Here is a 16,333-nt window from a genome sequence, read left to right on the forward strand (position 1 = left end):
AGCAAGCTCGGTTAATTTTCTATTAAAAATGTTGCTACGCTGCTAAAACGAATTTGCATACAAATCCGCAGTCTAATTAAACCCGGCGGAACGGACAAATTTCTAAGCAATTGAAAAGGTCAAAGTTCAAAGATCGAGCGAGAGACGGTGCAAACGAAAGTACTTACCGCGCGAATGGGCGATGTTGTGAATATTCCGCGGGTCTTCTCTCTGATTGGTGATCGGGATCGTGTCCCCATCTTCGTTCAGGTTCACGTCGGTCCAAGCCTCCTCGGACGAGTTATGCTTGTTCTCATTGTCGGTGGTCACGTCGGACGGACTTGCATCCGCGGTGATATTGCTACGATGCACTGTCTCCTCGCTGGAGTCGTTGCTCTGGGAGAAATTCGCACAAAATTGGGACGGTTAAAGCATTCGTGGGCGGGCGAATCCGCTTCGCGGCTGTGCGGCAACACCGATCTTTGGAGTCGATTGTTTTCATTCATGGGACAACATCTAGCGGTGCTAGTGCAATAGTTACGCGGAGGTAATAAACTCTTTCCTGCTCGAACATTGGGAAACCGGCGGCGTACGAGAATGGAAATCGGCGAGAAGAGAAAGAAAGAATAAATGGTGTCGAACGATAAGTGACTTTGGTCGAACAATTACTCGGAGAAAAATGTGCTACGTCTACTTGGTCTACTACGGTACTGGATAATATCGAATACTTCTAAACGGAAGCCTAGCTTCCGTTCCAACGAACGATCTAGTGTCATCGATAATAATTAAAGTCTATTTTAAACAGTCTTAGGAACGTTCTATGGGAATCGAACGATATAACTCTGCGACGAGATGTCTCGCGTGCTATGCACACAGTTTACGTCATGCAGATTAACCCTTCGCGCTCGAGCGGTGCGCTCCGAGGCGCCGCTAAAATCGTTACACCACGTTCCAAGATAATTTTTATATCAACAAAGTTTACGCTTAAGAAATTGCTAAAGGTGTAACTGTTGCACGAGTCGCCGCGGGACTCGATTTCGTATGCATGAAATGCACTTCGTCGCATAAGACGGAAATGCTGTAAGTCGGAAAAAAATGATTTCATTTTCATTTTAAAATAGCTTCGAGTGCAAAGGGTCAACGTAACATCGCTATGATTACGCAGTCATCTAATACGTGTAAACAGGAAATAAAAGCTTCCTCTAGGAGACTTTCCAAGCTAAGTTTACGCCCCGGCCGCACAGATGTTACGCCCGCAAACCATTTTTTCGTGGCAAATCAAACGGAAGAACTGTCGGACACAGACGAACCGTTTTCTCTTTTTTCACCGTTCAGAAACTAATATCTTTGTTTATCATACCGCGTCGAGTGGGCATTCCTTCTGCGCGTTTCTTCTTGCTCTCACGGGCAGAGAACGTGCGAACGTATTTTGCAAAGTATTTTCGAACGCTCCCAAAACGGGCGGACGGTCAACGGGTGGCGGAGAGACATCGACAATAAAGTGGAAACAACAAAGAGACATTGAGGGGGGGCGGGGGGAATCGGAGGGCGGTTACGTCGTGTTTAATAAGAGTATAATCGTTTTTACCGGGTCCGTTTTACAAGTCAAATTTTACCTGGATTGTTCGTGGCAGTGGTTCGGGCCTTGTCGTAGAGCCAAGCGTTGGTTCTGACGAGGTGTAATCCTCGAGAATTGTCCGTGGCCGAGGTACACCACTGTGACCTCCCTTCAGAACCAGTAGTTAGTACGCATAGCAATGCAAGCAGAGGAAGTTAACGATCAGAAAAGAAATTCGAAAGTAAAGGAGATCGCATGCTCTCGTTGCTAATCGGGGATCGAAACCGGGCACAATTATCTCTCGGGACGGTCGAATTATGTACAAGAAATTGGATCGAGCTTACGTTCGGTTCGTTGTCGCGTTATCTTATGTAACTTTTATAGTTCGTTTCTATGCTAAATATTTAAATATGGAAAATATTCAATCGTCAAGCGATTAGAACAGGCCGCAGACTTTTAACCAGTTAACTGTGGCGATCTTCTCGCAAAGCGCACACCGGTGTGTGTCGCGATAATTAAGCGATTTTTCATTTGTTTTGTTTCATTTCGTCTTGACCTCTAAATATTTTAAACATATTAAAATCTACGAATATAATTTCCTTTTCGCCAGAATTACAATTTAAATAGCAAATTGTAACAGAATTTTACGTATGACAGATATAATCGTCACGATACAAAATTCTGCCATATCTCCATGACGGATATAGTCGTCGAACGCACTTAACTGGTTGAGAAGATGAAAGATAAACAAACGATTGCTTGTAGGAAACGTCAACCTGTGTTTCGATGTTTTTAAATTAAAGCGTCGAAATTTTGCGATTTTAAGTTGCTCGCGTCGAAGATTGATTCGACTTCGGTGCATTTTACCAGCAATTTCATCGTCTCGAGGCTTTCCGAATTCTTCCCGAATTTTACGAATTCCCCTTTTACGAATTCCGCGTATTCGATCCTTCCCGAAAAACTGAAATCTTTCACCATCTCGAAGCTACAGCCTGTCCCAGTCGCGCACGCTGTATAATTACACAGAACTGTTGTTCCCGACTACACAAGTGCAGAAGAACACTAAGTACACACTACATGCTGCACGTAGCAAGAACAGTATTTTACTGGTAATTCTTTGAACATTACTCAAGGGTTCTCTAGTGTCCGAACTATGATATAAACTACTTCTAAAAGAGAGCTCGAACAGGGACTGGGTCGAATGATTCTGTGCGCCGAAATTCATCTGATTTCGTTGCTTTCGTTACTTCACGTTCTTTGGTACTCGCATGCAGTCTGTCCGTGATCGGTACGGACAGTAAGTTCGAAGTGTACGTTTCTCAGTTTCGAATGACTACGGGAGAAGAATCAGTCGGAAAGTAGTATCGGATTAATAATGAACGAATGCAAAGCGTACCGTGTTTTGCGAGAGGTGTTCAATTTTTATTACGACCGCAGATCGTGCGTGTTAGGAAGGTGCAATAAGTATCGAAAAGGAATTAGATATGTACAAGAGAACGTGAAGAGTGAACGCTCGAAGTTGGATCGCCTTAATAATACCATTTATTTACGCAGCCGAAAGAAACAGTTCAACGGTTCAAAAACAAAAAAGAAGAAAAGGAAAATCAATTAACCGAACTCGGCGCAATTTACAAACGCGGCTCTGCTTCCGCAGAAGTGAACAGCTTCGAACGTATTTTTTTCTCCCCCCGTCGGAGATCCAATTATTATTCCGACGATCCGCTTCGGACGGCTCACCCCGTATAAAGATCACGGCTGCGAGACAATCGTTAAATTCCACGAACGGTAATTTGGACGACGCTTCGGCGATATACAGTCTACGGTACAATTAAAAGCTGAAAGATCACAGTATCGAGTGAAACGGGATTGCATTCCTTCTCAGAGGGAACAGCATGCAGTTCTCGAGTAAAGATTATCAAGAGGAAATTTCATCGGTGGACAGATTAAGACCCGGTATTCTCGTATCCTCGTTGCTTGAGCACACGGCAGAGAGATACTGAGAGCAATAGGTTCAGAAGAGAGTTTTACCTGAGCAATATCGGATCAATAAATCCCGATGTACACGCACGTCTTTCGTACAGGTAGAACGTTTTATTTCTTTTCTCTTTAATCTCGTCGCACGCGTTACGAGCAAGGTGCAGCGAAACGTTGCATCTTATCGAACGGGTGCTACGGGTACTCGTTTAGGGGGACCGAGGATTCTCTTGGTCGCTTACCTTGGTCGACGGGGGCCCGGACGACGTAACGTCGTGATCAGCCAGAATCGACGAGTTGTTCTCGTCGACGATTATTACTTCGTATTCGCCGTCGTCTTGAGAACCAGCCTGGCTCATGATACCGCCGCTTCCTGGGAACACAGTTGGACAGAGTGACAGCGTGCGGCCTGGCCGTCGTTATCGGGGCATAATCATTTTCTTGCAAAGCACATGACATGAACGCTGATGCGATCGACGATTGCATTCGCGTGGAAACACTCTCTTCGCGCCGCCGCGACCGGCGAAATTCTACTCGAAAATCTGAATTCTGTTGCACCTTTGCGCGAGCAAACCGAGACCTTTTCATCTTCATCGAGTTCACGAGTTCGTTCTAGTGGGAATACGGAATGGTCGCGTACTTTCTTAACCTTTTAGGTACGGCCGAATTCTGCGCGAGGCTATTTCCCTGGACGGCAGAGTCTGATACTGTATATTCTGTCTGTATATACAGGGTGTCCCAAAAATGTCTCGCAATCCGGAAGTGGCGGGTTCCACGGGCCATTTGAAGCAACCTTTTCCTTTACAAAAATTTTCTCCGAGGCACCGTTAACGAGTTATTAACGAAAAACAGTGACCAATGAGAGGCGAGCTCGGCTGGCGCGAGGCGATCGAGCCAATGAACGGAACTGGGCTTCGCGCGCTGGTTGGCTGGACCGCCTCGCGTCAGCCGTACTCGATTCTTATTGGTCACTGTTTTTCGTTAATAACTCGTTAACGGTGCCTCGGAGAACATTTTTGTAAAGGAAGAAGTTGCTTCAAATGATCCGAGGAACCCGCCATTTCCGGATTGCGAGACATTTTTGGGACAACCTGTAGACTGTTGTAAATCGATGCGAAGACAAAAGAAGTGTGAAACAATGCATACGAAGACGATTATTTGGTTCAAACGATGAGCGAGTGTGCTACTAGAGCAAGCCACTATAGTGGCGCGTCGTCCAGAGAGATGACATCCGTGAAAGCCACTATAGTGGTGTGTCGTCCTGAAAGATGATATCCGCGGAAGCCACTATAGTGGCGCGTCGTGCCTAAAAGGTTAAGAAATAGCTCGTCGAGGAAAGCGTAGAAACGGGCAGACGAGTGTCTCTGGATGCCTACGCAAGGGTTCAAAGGTTCTTTCGAAATTTTCAAGGACCATCTCTCTAGGTGGTTGAACATTTTTGTTTGTACGTTATTTTCATGGTTCGAGGGTCTAGACGTCGATTGCATCGTGTAGGAAAGGAGGTCAATTATAGTGCAGGAGTCTCAAAACGGATGGGACAAACGAAGCAATAGGTGTGTCATTATAAAGCATTCAAAACTGCTCAACGATTTGAAGGGCAGAGAAATTGTAATTAGGTCAGGTTCCACTGTGATTAATACGGTAATAAATATTTTTCGATGGAGCATCTTGATAACGACGGTTTCTCATCCCTTCGAATCAATCTCTCAAATCATACGTGATTACTATAGCGAACATAAGAAACAACTGATAGTGGTCGCTTGAAATCTTTTACCACGTGTTTAGTAATTTTAGTTTCGCGAAAGTTATCGAACCGATAATGGCGGTGCAGTAATTTCTTCCTAATTCGCGCTGAGATTGCGCATAAAAATGGACAATTTGGGAAGAATTGATACGATTATTCGAGCCTTGCGGCTCGTTTTTACAGATGTTGGCAATCAGGTAACTATAAAAGCCTCGCGGCTCGTTTTTATAGTTATATCAATGCTTTCCAAATAGTTCATTTTACGGACAATTTCATGGACAATAATAATCATATCAATGCCTCCCAAATCGTCCACGAGCCGCAAGGCTCGTATAATCGTACCTCCTCTTCCCAAATTGTTCATTTTTGTGCGCAATCTGAGAGCGCGAATTAGACAGAAACTACCGCATTCGGTGTTACAAATTTTGCAAATATCGCAAATCTCCAAGTGTTCGAATAGAGTCAACATTATAGCACGCATCACTATTTTGGTTAAGTCCTGCTTAGGACTCGTTCAGGAAAAAACTTTAATGGCATCAAATACAACTGCGTTCTACCGAACATGCAAGCATGTGGATTTTGCTCGCGAAATGGTATGCAACTGGTGCGTCTTTTCCACATACAAAGTTTCTGTGCGAGTGTTTTATGCGTCTCAAGCGATCAGATAATGGCCGTTTAGTATATCTCAGTGACGGCGTCGCATAAACATTCGTTTAGTAAACAGAAGTTTCACGATCGAAACACGTCCATTCATAGACGCCTAGCAGACTCGAAATACATAGAAGCATCCACGAGCGGACTTAAACTTTCCAGGCTGCGAAAAACGCATCGACCCGTTCGATCGACAAATTAAAGGATCTATCTACAAAGAGTGAACCAGCAAAGAAACCACGAGGGAGCGGTGAGATTCAAACAGTGTCATTCCTGCAAAACAAAATGCTGCTGGGAAACGAAACCATAAGGACAATTCTGCGAGTTTGTGTGTGTGTGTGCATGTGTGTCAATGTACGTGCACGTGCATGTGTCTGTGTCTGTGTGTGTGTAGAACAAACCTGGAAACCCTTTCAGACGAGACGCTTATAAATTCTCAAGTCTGAACAATTTTCGTTTCAATTAATTATTCAGCTTATCTGTCGTTTTCATTGTTACTGAAGCTACGCGCAGATTTCGTCAGACTGTGGACGTTCGCGCATTCGTGGCGAAGTTGGATAGATAGTAATTTTAGAATGAATTCAAGAAAATGAATTCGAACGCATCGGACGAGGATTAAACAGTCCGACACCGGTCTCTTGCAAATGTTGCAGAAAATTATTACGTTGCACAATGATGCACGGTCTGGAGTCTTTACTTGGTCCGACGAGTGTCTCGTCTGAGAAGGGCTCGAGTCTCTTTACCAGTGAACAGCGACATGCGGACAAAGAGATCGTGACGTCAAGACCACACACAGAAACGAACAACTGAGAAGAACGGAAAAAAACGGAAAAACGGGAAACAGAAAACGCTAAGAAAGTCTCGTTAGAAGAGAAAGAGATAGAGATAGAGATAGAGAGAGAGAGAGAGAGAGAGAGAGAGAGAGAGAGAGAGAGAGAGAGAGACAGAGATAGAGTTAATAGTTCTGTTCGAGACGGCAATCAAAGTAAAAAAGAAATTGAACGAGCAGGCCAAAGAAAGAACTCGAGGCATTCCGTGGAACAACGTTCGGGCAATCGAGTTACCTTGCAGACCGACACCGGAGTTTCTATGACAGAGATTTCGGGGCTGATCGATATGCTTTTGAAGCGTATGATGGTGATTGTTGTTATTGTGATGATGGTAATGATGATGACGATGATAGTTATGGTTATTCGGATGATGGTTATAATGATTACTGTGGTGATTCGGGAGATAATAGTTGGAGGGGGGCTGGCGGTTAGAGTGCCTGGCAGCCGGTAGCGGGTGCTGGTGGTGGTGCTGGTTGATGTGGTGGTTGGCATTGACATTGGCATTCGCATTGGCGTTAGGGTGAGATCCCGGGAGGAACTGTGGGTACACGTGGTGAGACCACTGTGGAAACAGGGGCCGCCCTCCTCCACCACCATTCCCATCTGCTGAGGAACCACATTTACCACGTTACCACCGATTCTCGATCGCTAAGCCCCCTTATCTGTCGTGCATTCTCTCTTATCTTCGTGTTACGTGGACGAGAACAGAAATTTAGGCGTCTCCGTACCCCGAAGTTCAGGACCTAATCTACCCTTAAATCCCCGTCGCTTGTAAAACCACGTGACTGACGTGACTCCATCGACCCAAAGGAAGCAAGTGCAAATATTTTACCAGGAAACTTTGACTTATTCGAATTCGCATCTAAAACCTGGAAGCTGACTTTACACAGGACTATCTATGACGTTACAGGAGACGCATAAACTTTTGCTTCTCGGTACAGTTTAGCTTCAAACACTGGGTTTCACTCTGTCTGGTGTGCAACCATTAGTTTAAGCTTCTAGAGAGTATAATTTTCTGGTGTATTGGAAAACATTTTTTTTTTCTAGCTGATGCTAGAGATAGTTAGGTATTAAGGAGGATTAACTGACGAAAGCTACCACTGTTACCCATCCGAGATGTTGTATCTTTATGCGATACCATGATCATTTAATGTTAGTGGCTCGCAGGACGTCTAGTATCTGAAAACAACCATCCTTTTTCAAGGTCACCTGGACTTTTCTCAATATGACATATCTCTGTCTTTATAAAGTCGCAGCAATTAGCTGCTCTAGCATGATCTTCAGACAACCTTGGATCCAGAAACTTCGATCTACACAGTTCCTGAATTCAAGGTGACTTTGTCTCTTGTTTGGAAAATTCCGAGAACTCGAATATGTAGTTTCATCGATAAATGATCAAAAATGTCTGAAAGATGGAGTGGTAGTATATTAGCATTATTATAGTATGTACAGGCACATAACGTACTATACAACTAAATCAGAACAGTTTTGGAAAATCTTCTATTTGTTATGTTGTTGTTGTTGTAATTGTATTCTGTCTGCCAATTCTTGTTCAAGTGTTTGTTAACGTGAAAGTAGAAACATTTATGTAGTAATTGCGTTGCATTCGCATCGCAATGACATTATATTTGATTTCTAATATTTCGATTATACATTGCACAATTCAAACGAAACTTGACTTACATGTTCTCTCGGTGGATTTCTCTTTCGATTGAACTATTGTAATACTTTTACGAACTTTTTTTATTGCTTAAATTGTAGATCATTACTCTAAATTCTTTTCAAGAACTTTCAACGAATTTACAAATATTTAACCGAATTTGAGACACGATTATACATATGATAATACGTGTAATAATATTTATTACAAGAGCGAAGTAAGACATTTTTTTTCTGAAAGTTCATCGAATGCAGAGTTGAGCAAAATTTTATTCGGACGACGATTTAGAGATGAATACTAACGAATAAAACTGTATTCGACGCTATCGAATAAATATACAGTTGATTAAAAATTTATCTAGATCAAAATTTATGCAAATAAGAATTAATTCGAATAATATTTCGTTGAACAAATCGGCAATTACTTAGTTGCCAATCCAATAGTTTGCCGGTGCAGAAACGCGAATTTCAAGCACTGAATTCGATAAAAACGACACGTAATCACAGAGAACATCTTGTCTTTTCAAAATTTAATGTAACTACGCGCCTTCACCGTAGTGGCCCCGCAATCAGTGATCAGGAATCGGGACCAAAATTTCGCCCTTTGGTTAACAGTGGTGAACTGGAGAATTATCGTGTTGGTCGGTGTGTCGTTAAACAAATGTATAACAAATGTTCAAAAATTCAGTTCATTAGTGGTCCGTTAGTATTTTTTTCAGCGGGATTTAAAAGTTAAAGGGGTGGGTGCCAATCTCTTCAAATTTTCATCAGAGTAAGCGCTGAAATTTTCAAATGTCACAAGACAAAGTTGGTCCGCAATGTCATCGACTATCATCCGCAACGAAAAATATAAGGAACATTATTAAAATTAATAATATTTTCATTCCTAGAGCGAAACTCGGTACATATAATGATAATGAATGATATTTTACCTTGCACAATGGCTAAACCACTCTATCATTTCAAAGAAACATAAAGTACTAAATTCAGGAGCATCATTCATGGTTTATACATCACACACATTGTTAAAGTATAACATTTAATCGATACGAGTCATCAATTAGTCGGTTTGTTTCGGAGTAACACTTAATGTAATTGATATATGTAGACCATTCTCTATTATACTTTATAGTTATACTATTAAATGTATATATAATATTATATTGAAATTCTTTCAGGGGAGAAATTGAATATTTTTTAATATAAAGTAATAGTGGCATAATAAGAACGTATCCGAACGTAAAAGAAAGTGCTAATGCATTCTGCAAACATCAAAACTCTCACTGTCAGATACATATAAAATAGTTCATACGGTGCAATTGAACATGCGCTCTATTTTGTGTGTTTGTGCTGTTGTTTGAAATTGCAGCTACACAATTAAAGTGCACAGTGTCCCATGTTAGCTACATATTTGCACATACATTTGTGTTACGTACAATACTTTCATTTTCATCGATTAATCGATAGAGTCTGCAAAATATTTTACTATATCGAGAGTAAAAGTTATTATAATGTATCGTATTTGAAGAATTCGAGATTTATTAATTGCTGAGAAAACATAACCGACATGCTTATACATCGCAATTTAATATAATCTGTATACATAGGATTATGTAACACGCTATTGCGTTACACTTAGCATTTATAGAGAAATTGATTTTGAAGGTGAATTAATTTCCAATAGAGTTAATAGAGTTAATAAATACAACAAGATATATATCTGACATGTAAGAGTTTTGAAGTAATTACTAGATACAATTAATATTAATCTTCCGTCAAAGAACAATAACATTTTCTGTGTACAGTTTGTTAGAGGGTTAACACATATATATGTTTGAAACTCAACATGCATGTTTGAATATCAACATCAAGTTAAGTATTCCTTGCATGTCTGATCAATGCATCTTTTCAAAAGCTCCTGTCGCTTGGTAACTTCCTATTTCTAATTATGAGATCAACAAATTCTATGCAATTTGTTACAAATGATACTATCGTATACCTCAAAATACTGTCAACAATGTTAATGTTATGAGACTGTTATTTGTGTGAAATCAAAAACTGCCTAACAAATGTTCGATAAGTTTCATTTTAAAAAAATGTTATGTACTTCTTTGTAGCAATGAATTGTTTAATAGGAGAGCAGTATTATATCTTACCTGATGGACTGCCTGGTCTCAAACTAGCGCCATTAGTCTGTATAGTTTGAACTGGGCTCGGTGGACGTTGAGATATTGGCGGTTCCAATATGTCACGATACTTTGATACCATTAGTACAGAGATGAAGTAAACTATAGCCAGGGACAGAAACTGGGCCTGCTTGGTTTCTTCCTAAAATGATAAAGACGATGCGCTCTTTATTATCTAGAATTTCCTCATTGTTGTAGCCACATTTCATTTTGAGGCATTTAGGATTTAATGGATTGTAAAACACATGTATACGTATGTACTTACAACATCTCTGTATATCACAGCTCTTAAACGGTTCACGTCCATGTCTTGTAGTAATTTTTCAGGATCTTTAACGGGGCTTAATTGATGGGCCAGGTTATCCACAATGTTCTGTAGGGCATAAAAATTCCATTTTATTCGGATATTAAGCGGCTCGTGTCGATGATCACTGTGAATGCTATTCTTCTATATGATATGGCACTGGACAAGTATGCATTGTGTGCAATTTGTCGAATATCGATGACAGTAATACACATTCTGTCTATGTAAATTAAATTTGATCAGATGAAACGTACCTTAGGTGATGTTTGAGCTCCTCGTATGAGAGACTGTATGTGCTGTGATTTATTACTAGTACCAATCTGCCGACCTAACATGCTGTACGATCTGCCACGTTCTTTACACTCTAAGCAGTTTCTAACAGCACATGTACAGACCTATAGAAGCATTTTCATCAGATGAATATAACAAAAATGTAGAGTGTAAAAGATGGTGTTCTATATCACACGTATACAGAAGCCGATAGTATTACAACTATTTAACACTGCTGATTTTAAGGACTATTTCTATTCGTAAGAATTTACTTGTAAACTACTAGAGTGTTAGGGTTCAGGTTTGGGAACATTTCGATAAACAAAATTCCAAGATCTTTGTACCTTCGTGTCATGGACTTAATGGGTTCCTTCAGACTTTCCAATCAAATTATTATTCTTTCATTCTATCGTTATTATCGATTGTCATTTATAAATAAAGTTTCACCATCTACTGTACTATAAAACACAAACGTGTACGTGTACAAAGAATTAATGTTGAACAACAATATTATACAGGGTGTTCGAAATATCTGCCTTGACGAACCGATTAGGTGTCAGAGAAATATGAAGAATAACTTTGAACATTCGTTCTAACAAATTTAAAAGAAATAAATATTGACAATCTTGAACATCAAGAAACTATGATTTTGCTTACATTAACACCCTGTATATGAACAGAACGATTCTTCTATTACATTCCCAATGTACATGAACCTTGTCTTTCATTAACGAATAAATTTTAAACAAAATCGTAGTTTGTAATCATAAAAATATATATATATATATATATATATATATATATTAAAATCGGAACAATACTACTACGAGGAGTGTGAAAGACCAGGCCAATTTGGAATCGGTGTCAGTGTTTATCTATAACAGGTATCGTTTGTTGTGAAGTGCAGCAACACGATGAATCTAATCAATGTGCATCGCAAACGTTTAACGTGATTCTTCTCGACTGACGATTTTGCTTCGTTCATTTATATAGAGAGGCAACAAATCCTCGTAGAAAGTTTTCTTTTCGTAAACTATCTCTGAAGACAAAGACAAGTACACGATAGAGAGGGGGGAGAAATTTTTTATAAATGGTGGCAAGAGTAGTGTGTTTGTCTGAGAAATTAAATTACTACGTGGACGATGATACAAACCAGTCGTAAACACTGCCTGAGAATACCGCCACTAGACATATTCTTCTCGGCCTCCAGTTCACCGAAATTTAAAGAGCTGGCGAAGATAAGTACATCAGCCATGTTGACTAGTCTTTGCAGAAAAGAAACCGCTACCTCAATTGGCATCCCCTGAGTTGGTTCAATTACATCCAATTCGCTCTATGAATATCCAAGCACGAATTAAAAAAAGGATCTCCGTAAATAATGAAACTCATCGTCTGGTTACACTCTTTCTATAGTAAAGTAAAAGAGAAAGTCGATAAACAACGGATACATACGTTCGGCGAGGTCGCTGATGCTAGAAGTGGCAACAATCCTCCGCAGGCAATTATCAGATTGTCGGCCAGCTGCGAGATCAAGTGAACAGTGTTAACAACAAAAATTGCGTTCTCGCTGCTGTTCACAAAATCCAACACTGACTTCGTGGAGTGGCTGGAACACGTTCGTTAAAAATCTCGTATCATTCGGCTGTGTTTCTTATGAATTATTATATATTATTATTATGTATTATATATTATTATATATTATATTATATATTATCTGTGTTTCTTTGAACATCTTAATGTTCAAAGTTCCATACCTTCTCCAAACTTGAATGTCTGTCTCTAACGAGAATAGAACATCCGAGAGTAGTCTTTGATGTATGTAGGACCATTTGAACTCTGGTATTCTGAAAGGAGGTCGGGTCGGACCTGGACTGAACATTGGTCTCGTTGAAGGATTACCTTGTTTGGCTCTTTTTGATTCTGCAACAAAACGAATGACATGTATTGACATTATCACAGAGGACTTCGAAGGTAGCTCTATTGAACTCTAGAATTTGCTTCGCTGTGCTCTCTCTCCCTCGGATGGCTAAAACCTTTTCAATTACTCGTGCTTGTATTGTACTTTGAACGATAACATCTAACGAAGTCTTCAAGGGGCCAGGCGTTCGAAGATCGAAGCCGTAGAATTAAGCGATTAAATCGATGTCTTACCAAAATGATTGGGGTCCACTTGCGTGGATGTTGAGGCACTCCTTGGTCGTTTCTGGGGTGACGATGTTTTCCGCAAGGGTACAGGCAAAGAAGGAGGTTCGTTACTGTTTGCGTTCTCATCAGCGGCGGTCTCGGAGGGTACAGCCGGCAGGCTGGATCTGCGATGGGTGTCCACGTGATCCGGGGCTACGTCGTTCGCTAACGAACTGTCCCTCACGACCACGGCAGAATTAACGATTTGAGGCACATCGTCGGGCATATTTTTATTTGCATCACAGACCGTAGATATTGTTGGAATTTGCTGCTTAGGATTTGGCACTTGCGTCACATTATCTACAGAACTTTGTATATCGCTATTACTACAAACACTATCAGTTACCTCTAGCTCGTCAGTTCTCACTGGAATGTCTGACTTATTATCACTTACGTTAGTAGAAATAGTGGACGGCTCCCTTGAATGTTTGTCAGTTACCTTCTCGTCGTCGTTATCATTAATAACAGCACTTTTGTCCTCCGTTACAGAGTCCGCGGCGCATTTCTCACTACTTAACTCGCTAGTCACTACTGATTCCACGTTCGCCTCTTCTTCTACTTCTTCTACTACCTTCTTCTCGCTGGTTTCCGTACTTTCTATTACGCTAGTTGAGCAATTGGGATTCTTTGAGTTCTCCTCGGTATCGTTCTCGCCGACCTCGGTCTCCGCGATCGCCTCCTTCTTCGGGGTCTCGGTCACTTCCTCCTTCTCGTTCGCGTTCGCGTCCACGTCCGTCTTCTCTTCAGCCTTCTCTTCGATTTTCTCCTCAGCCTTCTCTTCAATCTTCTCCTCAGCCTTCTCTTCAATCTTCTCTTCGGCTTTCTCTTCGGTCTTCTCTTCGGTCTTCTCTTCGCTCTTCTCTTCGGTCTTCTCTTCAGCCTTCTCTTCGGCCTTCTCTTCGGCTTTCTCCTCGACCTTCTCCTCAACTTTCTCTCCGTCAAAACCTTTGCTCTTTATATCGCCTATGTTCTCCTGATTCTCCGTGGGCGTTAAGTATGCCTCCGAGGTGTCGCTGTCGATTATTTCCCGGTCGTTCTCCAATTGTAGCTTCTCGATGTCCTTGATAGTCAAAGGTTCCGGTGTCTCACTGGCGGACGTCGCGTTCTCTGTAGCAGCAACTTCTTCTATCGTGGCAACGATCTCCGTCGTGGTTTCGTCTGTTGTCTCGGTTTTCTCGGACAGCTCCGCGGTGCTTGCATCGTCAACGTCGTTGGTGTCCGGTATTTCCGTCGCGTCCGACTTCTCTTGAACCTCCTTGCTCTCTTCAGGAACCGCAGCAGCTTCCTGAACGTCCGCTGCAGCTTCGGACACACTGGCGTCCTCTTTAACCGCGGTCTTCTCTTCTTGCTCCTCCTCTTTCTTGCTCTCTTCCGCTTGTTCAGTCGGCGCCGGTTCAACAGCGGCCTCTTCGAGTTTCTGGTCCGATGGTTCCTCCTCGTCCTCCTTTAAAACTTCCTGTACTACCACCGTGTCGGGACTAGAATCCTTGGCCTTCTGCACCTCGCTGTAGAAGTCGCTGGAGCTCTCGATGGATATTACTTCGCTGGCCTCCTGGGTGGTTGGCAGGGACACCGCCTCGCTGTTCACTTCTTCGAGGATCGTCGGCGTGTCCGTGTGGACTTCTCGCGCTGTCGTCGGTGTCTCCGGCTTGTCGCTCAATCTGGAGTCCAGAGAGATCACTTCGCTGGATTGCGGAGTGTCCATCGCCTCGCTGTGCGACTTCACGATCGCCGGGCTGCCGTCGCTCTCGGTGTTGTCTATCGAGTTCAGATCGCAACTGCAGGACTCTTCCAGGCGGTCGTTGCCTTCTGGCGCGTCGTACTCCTGGAAACAATATTTTCCTTCAGCTAAAAATCATCTATTCGTATGCTCTAACGAACGACTTCCTAGAAATATTCCAGGCGACAGAAAATATACGTTTGATATATATAATAACTCAATGACTCAATGACTAACAGAAACAGTTAACCAGTTATCCCATTGACTGCCACGCAAATTTAGCGCGTCTTGCCCTGGGTGCCACGGTTTTACTTGAAAGAAAACAAGAAGTTTTACAAAATATAATTATATTAAGTTACTGATATAATATTGCAATGGCATTTACAGTATTTTTTTTTTATTGATAACCAATATGTTCTCTACACTACACAGGGTGTCCCAAAAATGTCTCGTAATCTGAAAGTGGCGAGTTCCTCAGGTCATTTGAAGCAACTTTTTCCTTTACAAAAGTTCTCTCCGAGGCACCGTTAACGAGTTATTAACGAAAAACAGTGACCAATGAGAGGCGAGCTCAGCTGGCGCGAGGCGGCCGAGCCAACGGCGCCAGCGGTCGAGCGGTCGAATCCCAGCTCAGCTGGCGCGTGGCGACCGAGCCAATGAGCGGAACTGAGCTTCTTACTCGATTCTTATTGGTCACTGTTTTTCGTTAATAACTCGTTAAGAAGATGATAAACTTGCTGTTACTGCGAGCATTGGCTTGAATAGATCAGCACATGCCGTGTGTTTATGTAAGCTGTGTTTATTAGTACATTTCGAAATGTATTAATAACCGTTGTTGACAATACATGATTGACATCGATCGAAGATTTCTTTTTATTTTTTATTTTCTTTTTTAGTTGATCACTATTCCTATTCTGAATTTTTGTTATAACTTCTTAATAAAGCTCTATATAACTTATGTTTATATAACATTTTTTTCTTACTTTGTGCCATAGAATACACTAACAAAGTTTGAACATTAAAACCTGGGACACTCTGTATATTGCTCCCTACGTATCGACCGATCAGCATACGTTTTACTGCGGGTTTTACTGCCATGATGGAACTTCGCTGATAATACTAAACAATAATAAGTTTACAAATCGTTAAGTTTTTCTTAAATAAAAATGTAGATCTTCTTCCTTTTTCCCCTCAAAATTGTGATAGAACCATTTTCCCCTGCGTTCGTCGTGTATACACGTCATCGCTTGATTTTAATTCCGCACATTGTAAGG

The 16,333-nt window shown here is 41.6% G+C and overlaps 1 protein-coding gene across 19 annotated transcripts in view; it reads right to left on the reverse strand.

Annotated features, from left to right (window-relative positions):
• Positions 1 to 16,333, reverse strand: part of rg (A kinase anchor protein rugose) — a 451,984-nt gene that overhangs the window by 139,843 nt on the left and 295,808 nt on the right. For 13 of the 19 annotated variants that reach the window (XM_076520763.1, XM_033467859.2, XM_076520762.1 and 10 more), the window contains exons 21-31: positions 13,307 to 15,164; positions 12,910 to 13,075; positions 12,608 to 12,761; positions 12,309 to 12,488; positions 11,140 to 11,280; positions 10,847 to 10,954; positions 10,552 to 10,723; positions 6,971 to 7,342; positions 3,754 to 3,884; positions 1,596 to 1,706; positions 168 to 375 (exon numbers count right to left, since the gene is read on the reverse strand). In XM_076520763.1, the coding sequence (XP_076376878.1) occupies positions 168 to 375; positions 1,596 to 1,706; positions 3,754 to 3,884; positions 6,971 to 7,342; positions 10,552 to 10,723; positions 10,847 to 10,954; positions 11,140 to 11,280; positions 12,309 to 12,488; positions 12,608 to 12,761; positions 12,910 to 13,075; positions 13,307 to 15,164 (3,601 nt within the window). The remainder of the gene's footprint in view (positions 1 to 167; positions 376 to 1,595; positions 1,707 to 3,753; positions 3,885 to 6,970; positions 7,343 to 10,551; positions 10,724 to 10,846; positions 10,955 to 11,139; positions 11,281 to 12,308; positions 12,489 to 12,607; positions 12,762 to 12,909; positions 13,076 to 13,306; positions 15,165 to 16,333) is intronic. The other 6 variants (XM_033467852.2, XM_033467864.2, XM_033467863.2 and 3 more) reach the window with 4 other exon arrangements.

The sequence above is a fragment of the Megalopta genalis genome, chromosome 4, assembly GCF_051020955.1.
Source record: "Megalopta genalis isolate 19385.01 chromosome 4, iyMegGena1_principal, whole genome shotgun sequence".
NCBI lineage: Eukaryota > Metazoa > Arthropoda > Insecta > Hymenoptera > Halictidae > Megalopta > Megalopta genalis.